The 27,898-nt window shown below is 33.9% G+C and overlaps 2 protein-coding genes across 3 annotated transcripts in view; both read left to right on the plus strand.

Moving 5' to 3' along the window:
• The window catches only part of LOC129749115 (probable actin-related protein 2/3 complex subunit 2), a 154,368-nt gene that overhangs the window by 25,101 nt on the left and 101,369 nt on the right, over positions 1-27,898 (plus strand). The gene's annotated exons all lie outside the window — the stretch shown is intronic.
• The window catches only part of LOC129749113 (tubulin monoglutamylase TTLL4-like), an 85,678-nt gene that overhangs the window by 19,051 nt on the left and 38,729 nt on the right, over positions 1-27,898 (plus strand). The window contains exon 1 of one of the 2 annotated variants that reach the window (XM_055743989.1): positions 18,231-18,863. The exons of the other annotated variant lie outside the window; for it this stretch is intronic. Within the exon in view, the coding sequence (XP_055599964.1) occupies positions 18,822-18,863 (42 nt within the window). The 5' untranslated portion in view covers positions 18,231-18,821. Of the gene's footprint in view, positions 1-18,230; positions 18,864-27,898 lie in introns of those variants that run through there. 2 annotated transcript variants of the gene reach the window in all.

Genomic DNA, 27,898 nt, shown 5'->3' on the forward strand with positions numbered 1-27,898 from the left:
AATTTGGAACAATTTGTGTCTAATTATTACCATATAATTCATTTTCATTATAAGTTGCTTTCCGTCTTCAACCATTAAAGTCTTTCTAAAAACTCTTTGCTTCAACAGGGATCAGTGTTAGGGAAAAGAGCTAGTTTATCAAGAAAGAAATTCGGATGGTTTTGATTTGCCTTCAATATTCTACTCGATCCATAGAAGGCATAGAAGGTGTAGGAAAATCGTGATCGCACCATTTACCAAAATGGATCCTGATCTCTACCTTTTTCCAACTAACACAACCCCTTCCTTGGGTACTTGAATATGGATTCGCAGACGTATAGACGGTTTCCATAGTTTGTGATACTAACTTTTCTCTGATTCTGACTATTTAAAAAAAATTTTTTTTGAGTATGCAGGAGCGAGAGGTTGCTAGTTGAACTTAAAGAGTATCTTACTAACAATCCTTCCATTTTCCTCATTGACTACTAGGACGTGGCCGGCGCCGTTATTAATCATTTAAATCATATAAAAAAGGGAGAGCATCAGTTTTGTACACTGAGAACAGCTGCTAATCCCAAGCACTATTCTTTTGGACTTTGTGCAAAATTGATGGCCTCGATTAATCACGGAGTAGCAACCATTGGCAATGTGGAACTTGTTCTACTTAGCCACGCCAGCGATCATGGAATTCGAAATGTATAGTTTGAAAACAAATGTAAAAAACACGAAGTTCCTCTAGAATCAATTTTCAAAAAAATTGTAAATGAAGCATTTCGAGTTCAATGATTTAAGGTGGATATGAGTAGTCAACCAAGCTAAGCTAAGCTAACCTACACGCTCCAACTCGACAACTTCGTTACCAGACTCTTTTTTGGCTACCAAGAAGCAGGACAGTATTCGGCCGAATCATCCACTCCAACGATGCTGCCAAGTGTTTAATGATGTTTCTTATTTGTTCGACTTCAATGTATCCAAAGCAAAATTTAAATGTTTGATTCGTGATGTAACCTAATTTTAAGCCAACTATATAACCTAATTTAAGATCAATACTCATGGTCTGTATGACAACATAGTCAAAGACATCAAATAAATAAAATATGACATAAGAAACCAACAACTTTTATTACTTTAAATAAATCTTTAAATCAGCCTCAATTTAACTGACATAAATAAATTTCATTATTCAAACCGGGATGGTAATGATCTTTGATCAAAAACGCCATGTTTTTTGGCCATTTTGTCTTTCGGCTCAATTTTTAGGCGCCTTAAATACTATAATGATTTTTTTTTCTGAATGATAGATAGATAGATGATTCCAAAATGGTTTTATTTAACAAATCTATTCAGTAGTTTTGAAGATACAGCCAAAGTAGTAATCAGGGTCTATATGACCCTAACCGGCTAATTTTTCTTTTTTTTTTTTTGAAACCGCAAAGGAACGTTAAGGAAAGTCCATATTAGGTCCCAAGGGGGGGCAAAATAAAAACATGGTGGTCCAAAATACCGACCAAAGTAACTGTCGAATAAACGATTTTTTAGCTTTAAATTTTGCTGCATTTTAACAAACGACGATATATTTCGATAGAAAAAGCCTTGATCTTTAATGAACAGGTAGAGCAGGAAAAATTTGTAACACATTATTTTTTATTTCAAGAAATAGCATCGCCACTACCCAAAGCAGTCCAAAATTGGTCTGTTACCCTACTTGAATTTTCAAATTTGGTCCACATTACCATTAGATAATCGGGATCGAATTTTAATTTCAGTTTCTGGAAGCCAAGCTTAAGTCATATGACGTTAACAGATACACATGCGAAGAAAGTTTTGCTCAGGATATTTCGAATGTGATCAGAAGGAATGCAATGTCATAAGATGGCTGAGATATGACCAAACAACATTTTTTTGCTTTCGAGGGGTGATCTCAAACTTATGGCCGGCAGAGTAAGTGTAAATCCACTTAGCATTCGTTTAGAACTCTTTCTAAAATTAGAATTTTTGGTTAAATATAAATGAAACAAAGCCTAATTAAAAACATAGTCTAGAATCCATTCGAGCCAAACAATTAACCAACATGAATACAAGATATATTGGTAATAAATTAATATTCTAACACTTCTATCTGCTACCTAACGGAATGTAAACAGAAATATTCTAGTATTTCGGTATTTTAGTCTGTTGTCTCCTGAGCCGATGTCCGCGAGTTCGAGCCCAAGAGTAAACATCGAACACAGTTGTACCGGATAAGTTTTTCAATAACGATCCGCCAACTGTAACGTCGATAAAGTCGCGAATGCCATAAAGATGGTAAAACGACTATAATCGAAACAAAAAAAAATTTCGGTATTTTCAAAATACAACTTAACAACCAATCAGATCGCCTGAAAAAAAAACAAATTAAATCAGTGCGTTGACATAATCGGCGACAGTGAACGTTCGACGACGCATAACTTTCTTCTGGCACTAGCCTGGCGTCTTCGGATTTTGGCACACTCATCAGTCAGTGTCAATGCTGAGAACAATCAAAACACTACACCGCTGAAATGCTAACAGCCATCTATCTATTTAGAAAGAACAGACAGAAGCAAAAAAATATATATATGTAGATTTAACCGAACGAAGATTGGTTTGGTTTGGTGCGATTCGTGTCAAATGATCGACTGTCAACTTGTTAAACATCTCTCAGTGGGGCCGGGTTGGTTTCGCCGAACTTGGTGCAGATTTGTTACTTTTCCTGTTTTAGAGTTGCTTCTATTTAATTTAGTTGACTTATCGTAGCTTTTCGCCGTCATAATATAAGAAGGTTAGAGGAGAGATAATCGACAGGATGTCAAGGCCATGTAAGAAATATTGGCTTAGGTAAGAAATATCATAAAATGTATTGGTTCTCTGAAACGTTCTGAAATCTTCAGTATACCTTTAATTTAATGTACCAATTTCAAATGCCCTTTTTACTACAAAATAATCCCCATGGCTAAGTGAGAACATGGCAATAGTGAAAACGTTATTCTCACGTGCAGTAATTTACCCCCATGCCCCGTTGTTGAACCGTATGAAAGATACCCGATTCGGAACTTATAAACATACACATAATTATGTAAATGGAAGCTCACTCTGTAACCACTGTGGATTTATTTGCGTGATGCTCAATTTTTAGACCCAACTTCAAACGGTTTCAGAACTGAATGTACTGTGTTGTTGAATTGAAGTGACGTGCAAACCTTGGCGCCATTCTCAGCCTTATAATACGTTGGAAAGGGGAGTTATTTTTATCAGTTGTACCTGTTTTGATCAGTCTATTGTAAGCCTGATTTATTTTGTTTTCTTCCAAATCTCAGGGTTCTAGTTTGAATGTAACGTAACGTGGCCTTTTGACTGTAGCAGGAGCTCAGCCTTCCAACATGATTTCCATAAGCAATTTTTTATTGGATGCTATATAAATATCAAATTCAGAGGTAATTTGCATTCAAAGTATGGCTGAGGTCAGAACATTTTAAATTTAGAACAATCGATAACATTTTGTAGCTCTCAAAATATATAGGAAATATCCTTGACCAAATTTACTTGGATTGATCTCTTCCATTTTCAAGGGCATTTCATCATCCCATGGTCTTCGAAATGCCCTAAATTGCCCTGTCCTGATTTTCGTTAAAACATCTCAATTACAATCAAATTTGTAGTTTAATTGAGCAAATCTGCAATTAAACAGTTTAACCCATTTAACCGCTGGTAATCTTCTGGTCATACGACATTTAATTGGTGTTTTTCGATACAAACTGCTGGCCAGTCAAGAAGCTGCTCACTTCTGTATGTATGTATGTATGTAGATAATCCACCATGGGTGCACGGATTCACCGCAGTTTCGCCAACGTATGCGCTAACTTGCATCCTTTAGATTTTTAGTTCGGCCAATCTTCAATGCAAATCATCACATACCACCATGGCTTCGTGTGAACTGTCATGAAATGAAAATGTTTCGTGTAGGTGTATGTCTTATTTGTAGAACGAGCAAACAGTTTCGCAATCGTATAAAATTCATAACATATTAAGAGTTAAGAATCTACGACAGGTATTCCGCATACGTGTAGATACCTGCCCAGCTGGCAACTGTTTGTACGTTCTTATATAATATATTCTATAAATGCAATAATTGAACAAATAGTGAAATAATCGTCCCTTCTTACCAATCTTACCTCAAGACACTTGAAGCTAACCTATATCCATACTGATTTCCACCTGATCTAAAATAAATCATTTTTATATTATTACAAATCATCACAGAACCATGCAAAAGAAAACTAGAACTACAAAAACAATGATATCAATTTTTTTAAGAGATGACATTGAAATCTTACATTCACATATTTCACACAAATACTTTCTGTTACGTTACCCTAAACGTGAATAATTAGTTTAAAAAACTCTTTTTCCAGTAAATTTTATGTAATTTATAAACTAGTTCAAAGAAGATTCATGTAAAAGAAATAATTTTTTTTTGTTAAAAATTTCACACACATTAAAAAAAACAGCTTAACAGCTGTTTTTGAAGCATTTGAAAATTAAATTATGTTAATTTATTAATCGCTTTACTACTTTTAAGCTCCATTTTCAAAATTATCTACTATTTTTTTTTTTAACTGGACCGAATCCATCGAATAATATTCATTATGTGCCTCTGTTTTGCTGAAAGATCAGATATGACGAAATGTGATTCCCGTACATCGTTTAACAGAAAGATATTAATTTTTTTTTCAACCTTTTCAATTCTTGAGTTCAAGAAGGACAACCTAGTTTTATCGATTATCTGGTGTCGCTTAGAACACGGAATAAATACTACATGAAAAAACTTTTTTTTTTTTACAAAATATGTGTTTTAAAAAGTTTCAGCTCAAATTTATGATCATAAATATCTGCACTTGATTGGATGATTACTGCGCTTAATTTTGACTACATTATATCAGACACGAGTAATCATTGCTGCAACATTCTTTAAAATTGACTGAACTATGCGATAAAAATAATCCAACAAAGTAAAGTACAAACAACGGTAAGATAAATATACTCATGTCTATGACAGCGGTTACGGAATATTCTTCTGAAATCCTAGATTTGAAGATATGTACATTTTAATATCATTCATCATCAAAATCATTCACTTTATGTTACCAATAAAAGAAAATAATGGAACGAATCAATTGGAATTTTCAATTAAATATCACCATTTCTACTCGTGTTACATAGGACAAAAAACTAGCTGACAACACACCCGCACCTCGCACCTGTAGGTTCACGAAAACGCATTTGAGCAAACTCCGAAGGAAACTTAACGAAAAAGTTTACGCTAACCGATGGCAAATTTAAAAAGTCAGCGATTGCTGCAGTCAAGAAGCTGCTCACTTCTGTCACATAAATTAAAGCGTTTAAAGCACCTGTATTTCGCCATTAAGAAAAGCTGCATATTATTTCCATAAATCTGCGGTGTTCTAAAAATCCTTATTTTTTGTCTGCGCGATGTCCTTATTTTTGATAATAACACCTGGCACCTTCGACAGTAATTTTTCAAGAAAAAAAAAACCCAAATCAGCAGTTGGCATGGTTGCCACAACTACAGGTTTATCTTAAAAAGTACAGATTTTTGCATTATTTTTGGTACAGATTCTGTTCGCACAGAAGACCGATTTTTAGGATTTGGTTCTGATTTCAAAAAACGTATTGAAATCGAATCCAAATCGATTGAACATTTTGTTAAGAGAAGATAGAATTTAGATTTAGATTCACGAGCGGGCATTCGTCGGGAGCGGTTGTTGTATTCGTCGCGCTTCTTGGTTGCTGATGTAGTTTTGTGCTTGTCTGAGGCCTTCAACAAAGTTCGAAAATTAGAAAGTTCAACAAGATATAAAGTGATTTTGTGGTGGGGAAGTGATAACACAGTTTCAAGTGTAATACAAAAAAAAGGGAATTTGGAAGAAATTTAAATGAGATAAATGGCGGTCACAATGCCAGCTGGAAGTTTTTTCGAATATTGGTCGCTCAGGGCTTTGTGGTGTCTTCACTTTTTCAACGTAGTGAATACGAGGAAATGGAAACTTTGTAAATAGATTAGCAATCAACTGGAATAACGGGAATTATTTTCTTCAAAAATTGTATTTCGGGAAAATTCAAACGGCTTCCATTTAGATACATAGCATTGCATACGTGAAATCATTGCAGTGTATGTGTGAAATCATTTTGGGTTTGCAGTTTGCTTCAAGCAAACCCATGTGTTCGTTTGAGCTTTAATGAGAAGAGAGACTTTTTAGAAGTGCCGCCTGGTGATTGCGTTACGAGTTGCGTGTAGTGAATTGAGGGGGTGGGGCTGGCGGGAAGAAGTTGGTCTTAAGTGAGAGAGGGTGATGAATGTGTGCGTATGTTATCCTGACTTGGCTCTTGGTAGTTGGAAGCCGTGGTGCGGTTTAATTAATACAACATCGCATGCACCTCAGGAGTCGGGAGAGCAAGTGAAGCAAATATTATGTCAGCTTGCGTCCCGAAGAGCAAAAACAAACGCATGACAAAACATGCTTATAAATCTTTACTTACACGCACAATCCGTTTGATAAACTCGTATTCGTTATTAATAATGGAATAGAAATGCAATTCATTTTTTCCGAATTGTTTAAGTTATTTTTATAAAATGTGAGACGAAAATAAAATTATTTTGCGCGGAAATCTTTTTAGTTAGATTTCACTATTTCATAAAAACTTGGCCAGAAAGTCTTACGAAATATCTAGTTTACTTTTACTTTATGCTACATTTTATTCTCATAACAAACATTAACATTAAATCTTTTTCAGGATAAAGATCAGGTAAATTTTGTGTTATATTTTTTAAGATGTGATATTTGATAAAATTATATTCGTCCCGCTCACCTTTTATTGTAAGGCAAGGAGCGCCAATCTATCGACAGTGTCGGGTAGCAGAAGCACAATTTATGAGATTCAAATTAGTTTTTGAAACGAAGTTGGCTGTGAATTTCATCCAGCGTTGCCAAATTGTAAATTCTCCAAGAACGTTACCAATTGAAATTCTAAATTAAAAGATGATTTGAAATGCATTTTATTAATTTGTGTGATTAGCATATGTAGGGGAAAGGTTTCCTAAATGGGCCTATCGGGTTAAATGACCCTAGGGCCGTTTGACGAAATGGCTCACAAGACAACATGTCTAATCAATGCATTTTGAGGGTAATACGCTTTGAACATAAGGCAAGAAAGAATTTTATGAATAAACCAACTCAAAAAAATTTAAAAATTCATATAAGGTTTTGATACCTTTTGATGTAATATATTGACTTTTAAAAATTACACGTAAAGAAGCTCAAAACAAAAAATTGGATGGTTTTTGATTCTTATTCAAATGAACCTTAGAAATAAAACGAATTTAAGCTATTATAATGGTTTCATAATGATTGGAAAGTGGAATAAGAGAGTGTTTTTGTATGCCCCCATCATGTTTGTAAAATGCCACTACCCTTAAATAACAGGTTAAATAGAATAAATATATGATTTTTATCATTAAAACTTCGAATTCAAGCTCTAATTAACACCTTTAGAGAGAATTGAAGATCTCAAAACAGATTTGATAAAGTTTTTCTCATGGATGAATTGCCTCTATAATATGGCAAGCCTAACTTCTGTTTTATTCTATAAAACATAAGAAGAAATAGATTTTCATAAAACTTCAGCTTTGTCGTATAAAAGTTATCAGTTTCTAGCATTTCCAATGAAATTATACGAAAATATTGCCAAAAAACCGAAATTTTGCCTAAAACATAATTAGGCGCATTTAGCCCGCACGGTTTGAGGTTCGGCAATTTTGACAACAGTTATAATAAAATCGAATTCTCAAAAACTGAAGGAGATTTCAACATGAAAATTACTCCAATGTATAGAAAACAGATGCCTGCTTATGTGTATATAGTTTTTGTACACATATTCGATGCAATATTTGAGAAAATCAGTATTCTTCTTAATAGGCGCATATAGCCCGCTCCTCCCCTATTCAATTGATCACGGGTGTTCCTCGATGCACGACTGACGGATTAAACTTGGCTGTGTGACTGAACTGGTAGGGGAGAGTGGGGTATCGTGGGCCATGGGGAAACGTGGGCCACTTTTAATATCTCAGATGTGTGTTGAGATAAAAATCTCAAACCAACTGTCATCGCAGAAGGTTTGCGTGAGTGTATATTCCTATATGTTGTTGACTGAAATACGCATCATATGCTTCTTTTATTAATCGAGCTAAAAAAAGTTAGAAAAATTTACTTACATAATTAAAAAATCACCCGCTAATTTCATCGATGGGGAACCCAAAGTGCATAACAAAAATATGCCCATACGCTTATGATCTTAGTTTTGTCATGATCTTTCACGTGGAAAAGGAATTTTTGATGAAACATCAATAAGTCACACAAACGCAATCAATTTGCAAATCATAGCTTGTGGGGAATCGTGGGCCACACATCTTGAATCACCTATATTTTTATGTTTTTATACACATTCAGAACTTAAAATACGTTTTTCCTAACTGTAAAGTTTTCTTATGCCAAATAAAGAGTTATGAAAAATATTTTGTCCATCCTATATAAGAAATTTTTCCAAAACGTTCGCGAGCCTGGTTTTGGAATCTATGTGATCATACACAGCTCTCTTTTTTATTTCATCATCTGAAATTACTTTAAAATAACGAAATGGATAAGGAAATCACAGTTTTGGGCCAACTCATTAACTTTGCATGTTATTTGGTCAATTTGGATTTGGTGGCCCACGATTCCCCACCATTTTTCAAAATCCAAAAAAAACTGCTCATCATCATCATCCACTGGACCATTATATTTCCTTTTTTCAAATATTTTTCTCAATTATTTTATTCCTTACCCTGCAGATCCAATAATCATATATTTTAGAAGGAATGCATCTGGGGATAACCCAAAGAAATTATTGCAAGCGGCACGGGTAGCCGGCCATTGTAGTTTTCTGAGGGTTGGATGCCTTCCTTCGACGAACCATCGGACCGTGGAAGCCCTAGAAGAAATTCGAAGGCCAAGCCACACAGCCATAGGCAGGACCTTGCTACCGATGGGGGAACCATACATACATACATACATACATACAGAAGACAGAATTTAGATTTATGTGAAAGTGGTCAAAAATGAGAAAAAATTATCACAGTTGAAAGTAGCTTCCGGAATTAAAAAACAACTTTAAAGAAATTAAATTATTTTGATTAGAAATATGTCATTTGAAATTTTGACCGCACAGAAATGGTATCGAAAGTCAAACAAAATATTAGAAAAAAAAGATTTTTATTTTAATATTTTCCACTGATGATCTTTTTGGTTGTCGGTGCACATTGCGGTGCAGATTTTTGACTATTTTTTTTTCAATGAGAGTAAAGATTTGAATGTGGCATCGTCGACAAAGAGGAATAAATTGTTTTTATTTTTTGTACGTTGTGTGGATGGAAGCTAAATAAAAATTGTCCTCCATATACACTGAAACACTCGGATGCTCTTGGCTAGAATTATTTTTCTCTCACTTCAGATGCGAGGGCTTTCACACTTGCTGTAGTGATGTCAACCTTCCAGATTTTGTCTGGATCTTACAGACTTTTTGGACTTTTGTCAGACATATTTTTAGGTTCCAGACTTCCAGACTTCTGTCATTTCTTCCAGACATTTCCAGGCTTTTGAGTTTCGGCTTAAATTTGTTGACAAAACAGTCAAAATTTTAAATTTTTTAATTTTTAAAAATTTAAACAAACACAAATCGTCGCCAGTGTATTTGCTACCTCACTCACACGCTCTCTCGCGACACTGACAAAATTTTCGGGGCACTACCGCCCGATGGCAGTGTAACACCAGGTCAAAACCAGTGCAACACTGTCCGAATAAACAAACAGTTTGACAACACCTAGTGGTGCACCAGTGCAACACTCGGCATAAACAAATACGGTATAAGTAACTGAAAAGAGAAGAATGCACGAAAATGGTTATAAACCAGAAACGTAGTGTCCGCAGTCTCCATGATGGTCTTAGGCATTGATAGTGTATAGAATGTATATTATTTCCTATACTGTAATATGGCAATTTGCTGACCAAAAAAAAGGTCGTCATCTGTAAGGATCGCCATCCAGACTATTCCAGACCTCTTTGTCAAAATCTTCCAGACATTTTTGAAAATCAGTGTGCATCTCTGACTTGCTGTCCGAGTCGTTTACAGCTCGTGTAAACTCGGATAACGCATGATCAACGGAAGAGGATTGCACTCGGAAGCCGAACTGAAAACAGTGTTGTCTACTCCCGGCTCTTCGTTATCCAAGAAGAGTCGACCAACCATGAATTAGTCATTAACCTGAGGACTGAGACATGGAATTTGAGAGATGAGACCTTACATCTGAGACTTGACAAATTGAGATATGAGGCATGGAATGTTAGACCTGAGACATGATAAGTGATACGTAAAATAAAAAGTGAGACGTGAAAAATGATTCATAGCACGTTAGAAGTGAGATGTGGAAAGTTAAACATAAGACCTGAGAGAGAAATAAGAAGTAAGACGTGAGACATAAGAAGTGCGACCTGAGACGTGAGGGGAGAGAAGTTAAAAGAGAGACTTGAGACAAGAGACGTGAGAAGTGAGGCTGGTCTCATGCCTTGCTCTTCGTGTGTCTCATGTTTCATGTCTTACATATCATGATTAAGTCTCAGGTCTCCTGTCTCAGGACTATCAGGAGGTATCAGGTTTCATGTCTCAACGTTTAGGTCTCATTTTTCATTTCTCATGAAAAACGGTTAAAGAAAACGAGTAAAAAGCCCTTAGTGTGCTCAATTTCATAAGGTTCTAAAGTTCCCGAGGGTGAACATTCGATTTACGGGATTCACTTCACTGACTTCTTCGAAGGTTTTTCGAAAATGAACGCATCGAAAAAAATGACCAAAACGGGTTAAATCCCTATAAAAAAAAGGATTGAGAAACACTCACTCAATACCCCCGGAAAAAGACACTACAAATGATGCTGGATGCATGTTTTCATTTCTCGCTTTGAGTTTCTGCCTGATTGGTATATTAGGAAAAGTGAACCAAAAAATATAAGCAATAAATCATGAAAAATTCTACAAAACACCCAGCACGAACACTTAAATAACTAAGCATTATAAAATTTAAGGAATTTGGTCCTGTGGAAGAAGAAGAATTATAGCGCCACGCATTTCCAGAAAATTAAGTTTGGATTGAAGGTCCAATCTCGAGGTAACAGGTGGAAAATCGAGGCACACACTTTGTTACAACACTTCAATAGGTAATCTTTACGTTCCTGGATTTTTGCACTCGATTTGTGGTTTCCAATTTTTTCCATATACATTTTTTTTCGACGAATAATATTATTACATACAACAATGGGTTGCATTGCTTCCGATTCTTTGTAACCTTCCGAAACCCAAACTTCTCCCACAAACAATTTTAAAAGTTTACAATTTATAACGCAATTTATACAGTATTTAAACTGTATTCAATCGTATTTACTGGAGGTATTTATACATTTTTGCTCCTCGCCCATTGAAACATACACTTTTTATGTGGTCTTGTTTTACGCAGTTTTATTTTGAACGATTTGTTTTAACAATTTGCTCAAAATATGCGTACTTCCAAACATGCCACAAATGGTTCCTAGACACTTCGTTTTATTTTCCAAAATACCTCTGGTTGACCAATAGATTCGAACATAGCTTCTCGACAGAAACGCACAGACAATATGTAAAAAATCTTTGCGCTTCCTGATTTTATAAAAGACCCCTTCAGAATGGTCAACCAGGTTGAAAATTACAGTCCAAATTGGCCTCTCGAATTGAGCGATGGTTTTTGCACAGATATTTTGGCCTTTTTTAACGTTCACAACAATCGTTTAGTGCATAGATGAGCAACGCGCGGCCCTCGAGAGGTTCTTGTGCGACCCGCGAAGCTTTTTTCAAATTTCATTTTTTTTTTCAACTTTTTTCCTCGATAGATTGTATATTATAATGAAATATTAGTCCATACTAAATCAAAAAAATTATATGTCAGTAAGCATTTGACTCACAAGTATTCCAATTGTTTTTTTTCATGCGTTTTGCGCATTTTCGTTCTTTAATATAAAGGGTTCTCGACATAATCGACATGAGATTCTTATCGACAGCACTCCACATGAGTTCTCGACAAAAATAATATGTGTGATGTGTCTGAAAAAGTCTGGGACGACTATTTTCAGAAAGTCAAATAGAAACCATGCCAAACTTTGCCAACTTTGAAATAAGCAATCCATATTACCAAAGTAAGATTAGCTTTAGAAATCCTATCCCAGTGGTATCTTAATTGAATTTAGATAAAATGTAATTTTTGACGAAATCTGTTTTAAAATCTGTAAAATAAGGATTTTTTCTTAATAATTTTTTAAATTTAAAATCAGCAAAATTATGATTTTTCCTAGGATTAAAACAACCATGCTGAACATCTCAATGCAATAAACTCATACGAAACCTCAAATTAAAAAACAAATTTTTCACCGTTTGTTAGAAAAGATTTTTCTAATGAAATAAAAGGAAAGCATATAGTTGCTATCAGGGCCGTAGGAAGAACTACCCTATTGGGGGGGGGGCGGTTTTGGTGACAAAATTTTTCCTATAACTTTTTTGCTTGAAAAATGCATACATAGAGAATAGAAAAAGTGATACTAAGAATATCTTATCTTATTATTCAGCTTTAAGTTCTTTTATATTAATAGTTATTCATTTAAAATTATAACTTTAAAAAATAAATCCTAAAAATGTGCCGTTTTTTTGGAGCTTTAATAATAAATGAAAGATATAGGCTTCATTTGAATGAAAAACTTGCTTGGGCTTCAAATCAGATTGAAAACTTTATACATTAACATTTTAGTTTAAATCTTTATTTTTGAAGTATCTACAATACAAATAATGTTAAACAACAAAACAAGTGGTTTTTACCTGTTTTGTTTATTGTTTAAGAAAATTTAAAATTCTAATTCCGAATCTGTATTCTGCATTTTGAACCTGAATAAAAATTTTGAATTTCTAATTTGAAATCGATTCCTGAATCTAAATTCCAAACAAAAATTCCCAATAATTATGAATAGAACATACAGAATCCTTAACCAGAAATCTTTTATTTCAGTTTTGAAATTTTGATTTTCCATATGAATTTTTTTCTTCAATTTAATTCGTAATTCAACTAGGAAATTTCAATGAAAATTCCGTATGATGAATCTCTGATATTTCAACTCTATATCACCATTATGGACCTTATTCAAGTTTTAATTCTGCATAAGAATACCTTAATACCAAATGAAAACCTAAAAAATGGTTTGGTATTTTAATTTTTTTTTTTCTTCAATACTCCGGAAAGATGAGTTTCGAACATTCTAAATGCAAAACCAAGATTCGAATCAGGATTTTGTCTCAATGATGAACCTAATTGAAAATCAAGAATAATAAACTGGATACAGATTGCACAGGCAGATAGTAACAGGCAACAAATTAAGATTTTAAAAAAATCAAATTTAGAACCAGAACATCGGAAATGATTCAAATCTAAGCTTACCAGATAATTTCCGCACTCATCCGGGCAAGGCAAATCCAGGCTATTTAATCTAAAAACCTGAAAAAATCAGGGCATTCGATTTCAAAGTTTACAGCCTAAAATCTGCCCAATGTCCGGGCAAATTTAGGAATTCTTCAATTAAAAACAAGAAGAAAAAAACTCAAAAGGTTGCTTTATTACTCGAAACACATAAGCCAGTTTAATTGGATAAATTTTGTTAAAAAAAAATTGTTTTAGGCGCAAAATACATAACGTTATTTAAATTGTTGCTTTGATTTCGCAAATAAAGTAAAAACATTTGGGCAAAACCTGGGCAATCAAGCAACTTTAAAGTTAATCTTATTGAAAATTCGATATTCGAGACAAAGGACTGTACCCAAGATTCATGCACCAGCTTTTTTGTGAATAACTTTTGATAGCGTTTTTCGAATACAGTCTTTAAATTTCTATCAGCGAAAGAGAATTTTTTTGAAAATCTGTAGTAAAATTGTTGACCTGTGATAAGATTTAGAGTTGAGATTGTTACTCTTGATTCACTTTAGTCGTTCATCAAAATTTTATTGAGAATTTAGTAACTTAGCGTTATTAAGTCAGCCGCTCAGGTTATTGATGGTGCTTTTTCTAAGGGAAAATAGCGGGGTAGTTTTATCTGGGATTCAAGAAATCAAAATTGAGAACTGAAACTTCCACGAAATTTGCTTAAAAATCCGTGAATTTGGAAATATTTTATGTAATTTCGACAACTTTTCTCAACGTCTAATCTCAAACGGAGTTTCAATTGAAAAACAGAGTTTTCATCGTTTGTAGCGAAAAAAATGTTTAAAGTATAGAAAAGTTTAAAAATACATTGAAAAAAGTAATTTTAGTCAATAAATTTTGATAAAGTTACTCTTAAAAGTGAGTGATTTCCAAAAAAATATATTTTTTTACTGTAACTTATCACTGTGGTATAGCTCTAGAAGACATAGAAGTGATATTTTTTTTAGTAAACGGTTCAAATTTGTTATGAATGTAAAAAAGGCCTCGAATTTTCATTTTTGTTTAAAAAAAAAACAAATTAAAAGATGTCTCTTTTTGGAAAAAACAATTTTTTGCAAAAATGTTCAAATCAATAAAAGAATTAAATCATTGCAAAATGTTCATAAAAACGAACTGAGACTAAGTTATTTACCTGTGCAAATTCGGCTGGTATGGTCCGTTTTGTGTTCAAAAAAATTGTGTTGAACTCCCCTCTAAACTTTTCAGATGAATGTATGAGTTCTTGTTTTCTTTCCTTTTTTAGTTTTTATTTGTCGATAGTTTTTTATTAAAATAGAATGACGTTTAATTTGAATATTTTTCGAACACTACCCATGCAGATTTTTAAATTTTTAATAAGTGATGTTTTGAGTGCTGGAAAGATTATAAATTTAAATTGGCCCGTTGCACGGTGGTCAAAAATGCGGAAAACGTAATCGTTGCCTATAACTTTTTAGTTCACATTTTAGGTTATTGGTGTCTTCGGAGAAGTTTTTCAGTAAATTTAGCTCTATAGTGAAAATTATTATTTTTCTGATTAATCGCCCTACAAGTGAGATAATATTTCTAACTTCTTTATTCTAGCTTTTAGCTCTTTGATGTCTTCGACAAACTTGTTTAAAATCAAATTTTCATAGATATCGTTGTTTTTAATGCAAACATGGAAAAGTAAAATTGATGTATCTCGCTTGGATACAAGTGGATACAGACGACTGTACCTGCATCTTGTAGACGAAATCTTTGGCTTTAATTTGCATCTAAAGCAGGCTACCGGATGTTGCCCGGTATTTGTAGAATTAGGCGTGAAAAAGCACTATTTTCGGTAATCTTTTTAACATAGCTCTGCAGTATCACAGTTAACAAACTTGAAATGTTCAACAAAGTTGTGCATTTCAATAAGACAAACAACTTTGTAGAACATATTATTAAGCTTAAAATTAACTGAAAAAAAGTTATTATTAATAAACTGATTTTTAGAAGTTTATTTTCTTATTTGGCCTATAGCTCGGAAAGTAATTATTTTAGAAACTTGACATCTGAAACAAAGTTATAGAAAATTTGATTTTAAACAAGTTTGTCGAAGACATCAAAGAAGCTAAAACCTAGAAGTTAGAAATTTTATCTCACTTGTAGGGCGATTAGTCAAAAAAATTTTTTTTATTTTTTATTATAGTGCTGAATATACTGAAAAACTTCTCCAATAACCTAAAATGTGAACTAAAAAAGTTATAACAGGGTTGCTAGCGAACCGGGAAAACCGGGAATACCGGGAAAAACTTTGGAATTTCATCTCATCACCGGGAAACCGGGAAAAAACCGGGAATTTCGACACATCACCGGGAAAATTGTCATGTTAGGAATTTCTCACAAAGTTTCAAAATTTTTTTTTCAATTGATTTCTAAATTTAAGAGCAGTTTTCGGCCATCTTGATATACATTTACATGAGCTTTCGGACCACATATGAGATATCTTTTTTTTGCTCTCAACAAGTGTGCTACACTGCTAACTGCTACACTAACAAGCATATTTCAAATGTTCTAAATTTAATAATTAAACTATAATCTACGAAACTAAACACAAAACGATTGTAACTTAATGATACGTATAAATTGGTCCAGTGCACACTGGTACAGAACATCAATCTAGCAGAACTAAATTAATAGCGCCCAGGGATGAAAAGATAGACTTTTGATGTCTTCGACAACATTGCATAATTTTACATGGCGCATACTTTGAAATAAAATATAGAGTCGAGGGGTCCACCAATAGCAAGATAAAAAAGCTAACTTTTTTGTTAAGACTTTTAGAGCTTTGGTTTCTGCTTCCAAGTTGTTTAACTTAACAAAATACATAACTTTGCTGAACAAGTCAAAGTTCTACAATTTTATTCTAAGGAGTTACCATGAAATTGAAAAAAAACCTTAAAAAAATTTTTAAATCTGAAACGTTGAAGGTAAGACAAACCAATTTTCAGTCTTGGAAACAAAGATAAAAAATAATTAAGATCTACAATCGTTTAGTATATTATTATGTTTTTTGAAATTTCTGAAGCGCTGTAGAAAGCATTTAGTGTAATATATTAATTATTTTCAAAGAAAAGTTTATCGAATTTTGCAAATTTTCGCACCATTGGCTGATGGTTGTTGCATGTTGCCCCAGTTGACGGTACATAATTATATAAAAGATCTCTTTTTTAAGCAGAGTTACATTTTTAAATTGGCCTGAGGAGCGAAGCCTGTATCGCAAATGATTTGATTTTGTTTTATTCTTTCAACGTTAAACTTTTTCTTAAAGTTTCCTGAGCTGGAATATATATTTTATTGTGAAAATCCTGTCGAAATCTGAGTATTTTTTTTCTATAACCTGTCTTTGGATTTGTATTAAAAAACTGCAGTAAGAAAATAACTAAACATTTCTCTGCAATCTGATGATTTTAAGTTTTGTAAGACAAATTCCCATTCAAGTTGACAAGATGATTTTGTATTATATTTCGATTTATTTTCTACATATTTCTACATGAACTGTACAATTTTTTTTCTACAACTCTGCACGAATTAAAGATAAACTGGAATATTCATAGTGGCCCAAAAAAATTTCAAAACAGTGAAAATTTGAAGATCGAGGCAGCTGAACTTCTTAAAGAAGAATTGTTCGAATTGTAGACCAAAACGATAAGTATTCCAATTTCGTTGGATTCGACTAAACATTTATGAAAACCTGTCAATTTGATGCAAAAAGACAACGTATATTGAAAGACGTTGAAGTATTTGTCATGATTTCATACCGGTTAACAAGTTTTAATAAAAATTGTTAGACATTTTAGCGCTTTATTTTGATTTTTTTTACTCACCTCTATTTTATATTCAAAAACGAGTATAATAAATACCTAGAAAATCATCATTTTTAACCGGGAAAAAACCGGGGGAAAACCGGGAAAAACTTTGGAATTTTGAAACGAAAAATCGCTAGCAACCCTGTTATAAGCAACGATCACGTTTTTCGCATTTTAGACTACTGTGCGTTGGTTCAAAAGGTTGCTCACCCCTGGTTTAGTGTATTGGAAAAATTATCTTTATCAAATATTCTAAATGAAGCACTTTTTCTCTTTTTCAGGTAATTGAAGGATCAGATAACGTGAGTATTCAGTAAATTTATATATTTTTCCCGATATTGTTGATGAAATTGAATATATATAGTAAATATATCTTTCAGAATCGATTGAACTGTCATTTTCGCAAAATCTTCATCTAAATACATATGTACATTTAATCTTTGAAAAAATCAAAACAAAGCCAAAGTTTGATCTACAAAAATTAAAATCAAATTAAATGTGGTAATCACCTTAAATTTATCAAAACTCTTCAAGCTTTCCACCGATGCCGCCCGAAGTGCTTCCCACCGCAACCGGAAAACAACGTTCAGTCAGAATGGCTAAAATCGTGCAATAAAACACCACCCACCACAACAAGAAGACACCCGACCAGACAGGGCATCCGCGCGCCGTGAAAAGCGTGCAAGCTTTCCCCTTTTGGATGGGTGCGGTGCGGGAAAAACGGAAATTGTTACCGATTAAAAACAAAAATCGCCTTCGTCGCCTCAGTCAAGTGGTGACTCGCGAACGAAGCGGAACGAAGTCGTGGTGCTACGAGTAGTTTGTCCCGATTTTTGTTTGGTTTTCCTCAACTGGCTCTCGTTTGAACGGTGGAACCCTTTCGAGGCCCTCCCGATTGATCCGGCAGCTCTCTCATTGACGGCTGTTTGGGTTTTATTGGTTTGTTTGCGTTTTGGGTAGCCGTGTTTACGGAAAAGCCATAAAAACAAGTTTAGTGTTTTACGTTCGAGCCTCTCCAGTTAGGACTTGCTGGAAATAAGTTTAGATTTGAGTGGAAAAATCTTCCAATTGAATTGCAAGTTATGTTGACAGCCCTTGGATCAGCTCCCCAAAGAAAGTGTGAATCTCTCCTAAAACAGCTACTTAATCGAATTCAGATGAACGAAATTCGAAGGCTAACGCTTGCAAAGTAGCAGCCAAAAATGTGTTTGATTTTATTTGTTCATTGATCGAGCCATAAGCAAAAAAAAAACAAAGCGAAAAATAACTGAAATCTAGTTCAATAGTGCGAAAAGTGTGTTCAGCGGCCAAATTCGTCCTTCGAATCGGTTCAAATCGACAGAACTGGCTCACAACACCATGGCGTCGTGTCACGCAAATCTCTCTTGCGTTTGTACCTACGTAAGTACGACTTATTATGCGGTTGGGATTTGAATTTTATTGGATCTCGAGTAGAATTGAATCTACTACTAGGTGAGGAATAGTTTAAGCAATTATAGCGCTAAACGAGGACCAAAATGTGCTTTATGAAAATGAGACTTTCCTATTGAAGCTCCATTGCAATTCAAATGTTTTCGAAGGATTTAGGCTCATAGATTAACTAAATGTCGAAAGTGTAGTTTGTAGTGTAGTGTAGCTTTGTAATTGTAAACCATTGCAAACATTTGATTTAGTTGCTTGAAAGCTTTTTCGAAGATGGAGTTTTTTTTAACTCTTAACTCTCTCATTCATTCACAATTTTGCCTACTGATTGAAGCCCAAAAATCCTTCAATTGTTATAGTTTTCAATTTTTCCATTAATAAACAAGAAATAATTAATATCTTAAGTATGCTCGGGTAAGTTAAGGCAATATTATAAACATCGCAAGTATCATCACAAAGCATCATTGCATACGTGAAGGCGATTTAAAAGACAAAATTATAGAAAAAATGCTATCATGCCTTGAAAGCTTTAATTTGGTTCATAGTTTTTGCCCGAAAAAAAATTATTACAGTGCCAAAATCTGGGTCTAGTTTTCATATGCGGATAGCACAGTGATGTCAAATTTTGGTTTTATTGGAAGAATAATGATGCCTCAATTGGCGGCGTTTTAAAAATGGATTTGATATCACAACGATGCCAAATTCTAGCTGCGAATTGTACCTCAAAGTGGCATCATTTTGCCCTCAAAACTCGTTTTGAAACGTTGGCTAAATAAGGTATCATTAAGGTTTCAGTGAAACCTACACTTGGCATGATTGAGGTATCCATATATGAAAAGTGAGACCCAAATTTTGGCATTGTACCACCTTTATTCGGGTAAAATTATACCTCAATTTACTTTCAAGGCATGATAGCAAAATTAGGTATTATTTTCCCATAAAATTCTGCTCGGGAAAGTTATTGAAAGACCATATCTGAGAAAAAAAAAAGGTTTTGAGCTATTTTTCCATGTTTTAGGAGCATAATGCTCTTTTGATCGAATAATGTCCATAACTCGAACGTTCAAATATTTAAGCAAAAAAAACCTCCCAGAGTTCATGAAGGCGTTATTTCTTCTCAAGACATTCATTTTGTAACCAGGGTGCTTAATCGCTTGGCGCACGGCACCCTCCCAAATAAACGCACTTCAATTAATCAATCAATCATTTTGTAACCAACTAGGTACTTAAATATGGTTGTTATATCATATTTACAATAAGTTTTTGCACTTCTTGAACGGTTATCGTCAGAGGACGGATCGTCTATGTATTCAGTCAATTAGGAACATTCTTGACGATCAGTCTGATGGATAACCATCAGAATTGATTCTAGACATCTCAAAGCGGATTACTTTCAAGTGTCACTTTTGCATCCCACTGTCCATAATTTACCACTTCCAGCTTGAAGGCAATAGCGATTAACTCTTAAGATATTTTTCCATTATGCAACCGAACGAAAGTGTTACGAAACTTAAACTGTAATTTTCTTGAAACATGCCAAATAGTTCATACGACCTGTTCTAAACTGACCAAAATTTTGCTTTTTTTTCTCAGTTTGGTTTTTACAGTTTTCTCTGGTGTGTTTGAAGACATCTGGAGGCCCAGCCAAAAAACAAAATTGGATAAAAACGATCGTTGGAAATTTTACACAAGTTTCGTGGGCCAGCTTGTACGTCTGTTCTCTGTGCTAATATTTAAAGGAAAAAATATTAAAGTAGAAATATCGTCATTTTCTCTATACTAGATGACGGGTTTTGCTTTTCAATTTGGCAAAAAATGGGTTTTTTCGACAATTCGTATTAATAGATGGTATTGATATTGTCTCATGCCAGATGTTTCTTGTTAGTATTTGAAAACTTTCAAACAAATTGGTTTATCACCATCAAACTTTGAGGTTTGTTAGAATCCAGATCTGAAGTCAAAGGATATTATACCGAGCTTTTATTCAGCAATGAAATGACAATTTTTTTAAAGTTCATTATTAATGAATTGATTAAAAAAAACAATGCTTACAAATCGTTTCCGAGGTTTCAGTGCCCCAAAAAACAAAAGGCTAACAATTATTATTCATGTACTCTGATAATGGACTTGGATTTATGCCTAAGAGACTTATGACATATCTTTAAGTTTCCGAATAACATGAAAGAAGTGTAGGCTGGTAGTGTGAATTTTGAAAAGAATAAAAATTGAAATTGAATTAAATTTTTTTTTTCTTTTCGCAACGTCTGATGGGAAGAATAACAGCTTGCTATTACATTTTTGATAAAAAAAATTGCTACTTCTATAAATTAAAAAAAAAGCTAATACATCGGCAACGAGCATTAATGAAAACAAACCCTTCCCGTGTTATTGTATCATAAAACTAAATAAAAACGAATCTGACTTAAGCCATACTAGCTTCTACATAAATTAATCGATTGCTATTTGTTTGTGTCTGATTCAAAAAGAAATATGTATATTGTTCAATAAATTAATGCCTTAAATCTGTTCGTACACACTTAAAAAAATCCACGGGATTTTACATGAAATAGCATGGGTAGAAGGGAATCGGGTATTTACATGTGATGATTCTGGTTATTTCAAGTAATTCTGCTTGATTCTACTTGAAATGTAAACACACATGCATGCTTTTTCAATGCAAAGGAAATTTACATGTCGCTTTTTTGTTTATAGTGATTTTACATTTTTAGCATGGGTAGAATGAAGTCGGATATTTACATGCGATGTTAATGGTTATTTCATGTAATTCTTCTTGAAATGTAAACATACTTCTGCATGCGTTTTCAAAGCAAAAGAAATTTCGGTATCGCTTCTTTGTTTATAGTGAATTTACATTTTCAGTACAAACACATCAATCTCAGAAATGTCAGTTTAATTTAGGCTCCGCTTCCGAAAAAAATCCTAAGTTGATATTTTTCTCGAAAGCGGAGCCTAAATTAAACTGACATTTCTCAGATTGGATGTGCGAAAAAGGAGTGCTTTTCCAGTAAAGAAATAAAACATTCTGGAAATCTTTCTTATAAATTTATTAAACAATTACTCTCAATTAGAACCTAGCAATAACTGTTAGTTTTATTGTTGCATTTCCTAATGATGATGAGCTCGAAAATAATATCATTTATTTTTTTAAATATTGTTTTAAAGAACAGTTTTGCTTACTTGTTGTGTTGTGTTACGTTTCTATGAATTTGACCGATCCTTCATCCAGATGGATAAACTGCCGGGGTACTAATAACCGGGTGGTAATATGTTAATCCTAAGGTTGTGTCCTCGATCCATTCTGGACGTTTTCGTTTTATCCGTTTTCTTCGTCTCTGTGAGCGCATCTATGCTGCTGGCCCTGGGTAGTGGTTAGTTTCTTCCCTTGCAGGAACCTTAGAAGTTGGGTTGGGCTGCTGCTCAGCCGAAACGTTTACTGATCCCGGCGACAGAAATAGGAGGATAATAGATTCGAAAGGCCTAGAAAAATAAAGCTCAAATTAATAAACAGTTAAAAAAATGTTTTACAACTTTACCCATCGTTGCTGCTTTTCTATAGTTCGTTTGTTTTTTTTGCTGCTGCATATTTCGAATATGCATATGCATCAGCAACAATGCCCTCTCAACGATTTAGCTGATGGAAACAGCTTTACTGAAGACTACATCAGAAAACTGGTTCTCGTCGATTACCGCAACTTCATCTAGAAAAGAGAAAATAAATTTTAATATTCTGAGAAAAACTTTTAGTTGCAACTTACAATTTCGTATTGATCGATGTCATTTCAACCGTGTAGACCACACGCTTCGAGGGAGACAAGCTGTCGCCCATGCACTGTAATGTTGAAAGGCCAGCAACTTCATCAGCGGACCGAAATACCCGCCGGATGTGACTCTCAAGAACCGTTCTATGTCCTGTTCCGTTTGCCAGAGTTGGTTGGCCCTAATGAAAAATAAAGGTCGATTCATACCCCGTGCGGTTGGGTACCAATTGGCCGGTTGCGTTGTTGGAAATTTCTTTAAATCACAATCCAAACGGGGGAAAATCTGCTTCACATGACCCGAGTGCGGGAAAATATCATCTACATGACCGGTGCCCTTAAGAGTGTCACCAAACGTCACGTGCAAATTCGCTGGTACCGCTGCGTCTCCAGACCTTTGAGAGCTGATGAAGGAATTGGAATCGATCCCGTTTCCTAACAGAGATCCCCTTCGGGTTGCTGAATTTCGGAATCATTTTCGGTATTTCTGCTTTGAACAAAACACCTCCGCCTACACAGCTTCCGTATCGATGTCATCCGGATAAGGCCTCGAAAAAGCGGTTCACACTGGATTGGAGTTACGGTGGCTGGTGTCGTCTTTTTACAAATTTTGCGACGTTTGTTTATTATTACTGCACTAAAAATAAAAAATAACCAAACTTGTTAACTCGCCACTCGCTCTCGCACTGCGCAAACCAAATTTTATTTCAAAAGAACGTAAAAACAAAAAAAATATGAATGTGTATATCGGTTTAAAATAAAAAGTTTTATGTACTACATATGTATCATAACTTATAAAAGGATTCAAATGAATTTTACATTTGAAATTGATTTGCGATATATATTACTTTATACTAAAATAAGAGTAACAAAAACTCGTTCTTCTTATTCATTAAATTCCATCATGGTATAATGTTTTCAATTTAAGAAAAAAAAATTATAAACGCTGGACGAATTTGTTTAAATCTTAGCACTTCAAACAGTTATGATTAAATATTGTCATAAATTGTATTCTTCATCAATGGCAACTTTTTGAAAACTTAGTATATAACGATAAGAACCTGAATTCGAAAACAGCGATTTGATCGTGTTCAGTTTCGATGGCATTATACGCTCCCGATTTCTAACTCACGTAACGAACATAAATCAAACCATATTTCCATTTTATGAATCTAATGTTGAGTTCTCTCTGCCGTGGAAGTTTTCAGTTGATAAAGGTTCAACATTCTTTCGTCATCCGTGAAAAAAAACTTAACGTTGAGCACGGCTGTAGAACTTAATTTCGAGTATGCCCGTTCAACTTAATTTTAAAAATGTCCCGTCAAACTCATACTTGAGAGCTGACCTGCCACTAAACTACCATTTGAGCAAAAAGTACCTAATTAAGAGTTTGAAATCGGAAACGTGCAGGCGAATAAAAAAAGTAGGTCAGGTGCGCAGCGTACATGTTAACTGAGGTGTGGCATTACGACCTACTTATTGCAACAACTATTTAATGTAATTCATATTTATATAGAGAGGGGGCATTAAAAACTCTTAAAAACATTGGTTAATTAATTTTTTGAAACTTTATTCCCAGATTACTTTGACCACTAATTTCTGAGTTCCAAATCCTCTAAATATTTAAAAATATTTATTAGTTTTATCTGAATTCTTTACTAACACATGTATATTTACCTGATTGGCTATACCTGTCATATTCCCTTTCATTCAACCTTTTTGTTGTGTGTTTTTTAGTAAGGAAAAATTAGTTCGATTAACTTCGAAAAAACTACGTATTTTGTCCGTGCAATTATCTTTAACCTTCATCAAAAAGAAGGCTTCAACATCTGAGTGAATGAGGTAAGTAACCATTTCTTTAACGTCCTCATTGTAACCTAATCTTTAAAGTTATATTGCTCGAAACAGTTTTTTTTATCATGCAATGTTACAGGTATTCTGTATTTCAATTTTAGATGAACAACCCACTTCATTCAGTGATTTTGATTCAACTATTTCTTTCACAAACCTGAACAAGTGGAAGAGTAAAAGCTACAAAGCAATGAAGAACGAAAAAACGACCGATCTGAAATTATGTGAACTTAAGATTATATCTTTTCTTATCGGTACCGTGGTAAGGGATTGGATAGGATTTTTAATTATTTTTTTTTATACTAAAAGGATTTTTAGTTTCTACATCAAATGCCTTGAATGTTCAGCAGAATCTAAGAATCGTGTGCGCAAGCTTGAAGTATGAAGCCGGTTTTTATTACTGATATTTGCACTTCGGTGTCAAGCAGAGATTTTGAACATCCTGGTCCTGAAATACAAAATTAATTAAAATACACCAGTTCAATCATTCCACCAACACAATACCTGTTTGACTGCTTAGTTTTCTAATTTTTGTGTTGTTTGAGTAATTTATACATTCAAGTAGGACAAATTTCTCAAAAGCATATCATTAGAACTTTTTTTATTAATTAAGAGCTTTAACATGGAAATTCCGCAGAACGTTTATAAACACCAGGAGCCTGAACACAGTTTGTTTGTTCAAACGTGAAGTTAAAGCTAATTGCACACCGTTTTTATTTCGTTTTTACCGAGACAAAACTTTTGCGACTTTATTCAATAACAAACTGCCAAACTTTGTCGAAAGACGATTTTACTTGCAATAGATCTTAAATGTGTGTACCCATGTCTATACATGTAGAGTCCCTTATTATCAAATGTAATACTACTTTTGTACGCACGTAAAGCTTAAAGCATGAAATTTTACAGCTTTTTGCAAGCCATGCTAATTACGTTACACAAAATGTAACTTCGCGAGTAAAGTAACTACATGTAGGCACAACCGGTCTGCTAAAATAGCCTTTTTTGTTTAAATTATTAGATCTTGAACTATGCTCTTCGCAATAGGTGCTTATTTTTAGAATGTTTGCAACTATTTGTAAACCAATTGCACTATCGCTATGCACGTAATTAACATAAAGAAATTCGTAATCTCAAAAACAACTCTTCAAATAGTACCATCATACATGTATATGTTTTCCTTTTCACTCTTTACACAGCACAAGAAATGTACACACTGCACTTGCACTCGATAACTATCACTTAAATTCGATTTTGCAGAGCAAAATTTTTCGCGACTTGATTCAGATACAAATGGAGGAACTATTTGAAAAGATTGGTTCCCTGCAGTAGACATGTAAATGAAATTACATGAATGGCATATGGAATTTCTTGTAATGAATTGTATTGTTACATGAAACAAGCTTTATGATTACATGAAAACACCCGATTCTTTTCTACTCATGTTCTTACATGTAAGGTTACATGGATTTTCAAAACTGAGAATATTTGTTTATGTTTTTACATGTCTCTTCAAGCGATTTTTGTTTTCCATTTCAAAAACGCAAAATTCCGTGCAACGTAACATTACATTTTTTTTTCTGTGTACTGACAAATGAAATACAGAGATCAAATCACATTTCTCAAATGAGTGGGATTTAATTTTTTGTAAATGTACGTAAACTAAACAAAAAAGTCATGAAAATATGTTCGGACGGCATCCCTGATCAGCATTGACAGCTCCATATTAACATTTTGAAAGGGCACAAATTGATGTTTTTTTATCAATAGAGACAAATGTGTGCAACAGAATTGTTTTTGTTTTCTCTCAGATTCAAACCTAATGTAGTGAAAAAAACTATATTTCTTAATGTTTTCCCATAATTTATTTGTGCATGTGAACGTAAAACAAAAATTTAAACAAATGAAAAATCAACGCTGAAAATGTTTCACAGAAACGATTGTTGATGAGAATACAAAATTTTGAGCACATTTACTTTAAATTAAAACGAAAATTGCGTGTACATTAAGCATCATGTGACTTTGTTATTAGCGAGAAGGAAAAATTTTGTTTCCGCCATGGAATGTGACGTAATTTTTATAAAAAAATCATCTTAGGTTCCGAATGGCATGAATGTTGGTTTTGAATGAAACATTTTGACTATTCTTTAAATCTTTACTATTATAAAACAAATGCATGGTGTGCCAAAATACGTTATTAAGAAAAATGACCACCAAAACGGCACTCTGCATTCGAAAGATATAGTATTCAGGCATCCATCCTGAAAATTTGGAAATGTTTCATCGGGCTTTTTTGCAATTAGAGCGATTTTAAAATTTAAGTAAATTTGCATTAGATTTCCAATGAGGTTTTTCGACCTTATGTTCTATGACCATGGATTTTTCTGACTACATATTTTAGGAGAATCACTTAGTTCAATGACTTTATAGAAAATTTCATGCCCGACAACTTTGTCGAAGACTGGAAAAAGATTTGAGTTGATCTTGAAATGTTATTGGCAATTTTCTAAAACTTTATTAGACTGATTGAAATTTTTCCATATTTCTTAAGTTTTTTTTTCAATTCAGCTTCACTAAAAAGCGAATATCTTTCCAGGCGTAGTTTGAATCGTTTTTGGGTCTTCAACCATTTTTTTCGTGCTTAAAATGTGCTTAGTCGAACAAAGTAAATTGCGTAATATTGGCTTTAAAATAGTCATTTTTGATTACCGTCTTGGATTCAACAATAAAAATAAACGATATTTTCTATTTAAAATTAAAAATCAACACAGATGACCACTGTTATAGTCCACTACAGCATTTACAGGGTGGCCACCCATTCGGGAAAAGCGGGAAAAAGACGGGATTTGAAATCCAACGGGAAAAAAGCGGAAAAAGCCGGGAATTTTTTCGAAAAGTCGGGAATTTTTGGCTGTGAAAGTCTGTTCAATGAAGTTATGTCGAAATAGGTCGAAACAAGTGGAAATGGATTGACAGTTGATCACCAGTCTCTTTCCAGCTGACTTCGACCGATTTCTACTAGGTCGAAACGAATCCTCCCGACGAGCTGGTTCGGTTTGATTAGTTTGAACTTGCTTCAATGAACAACAAAAGGATGTTCCCGGACAGCCAGATTACTAATCAAATGGAAATGGGAAAAACAAAAAAAAACTATTTGATTCCACACATCCCCTATTTTTTGAATGAAGTTTTAAATTTACTACAGAATTGCAGCGAGTTCGTATTAGGGTTTGACGAAACGTTAAATAAGATCGTGCAGAAGCAACAAATGGATATTGGTGTGCAGTGTGCGCTTCTGGAATCAAAACACAAACTTAGTTGAAGCAAAATATATATGTTCTACATTCTTATCGTCGACGCGCTCGAATGATCTTCTGAATAGCGTGGAAT

The sequence above is a fragment of the Uranotaenia lowii genome, chromosome 2 (genome assembly GCF_029784155.1).
Source record: "Uranotaenia lowii strain MFRU-FL chromosome 2, ASM2978415v1, whole genome shotgun sequence".
Classification (NCBI taxonomy): Eukaryota; Metazoa; Arthropoda; class Insecta; order Diptera; family Culicidae; genus Uranotaenia; species Uranotaenia lowii.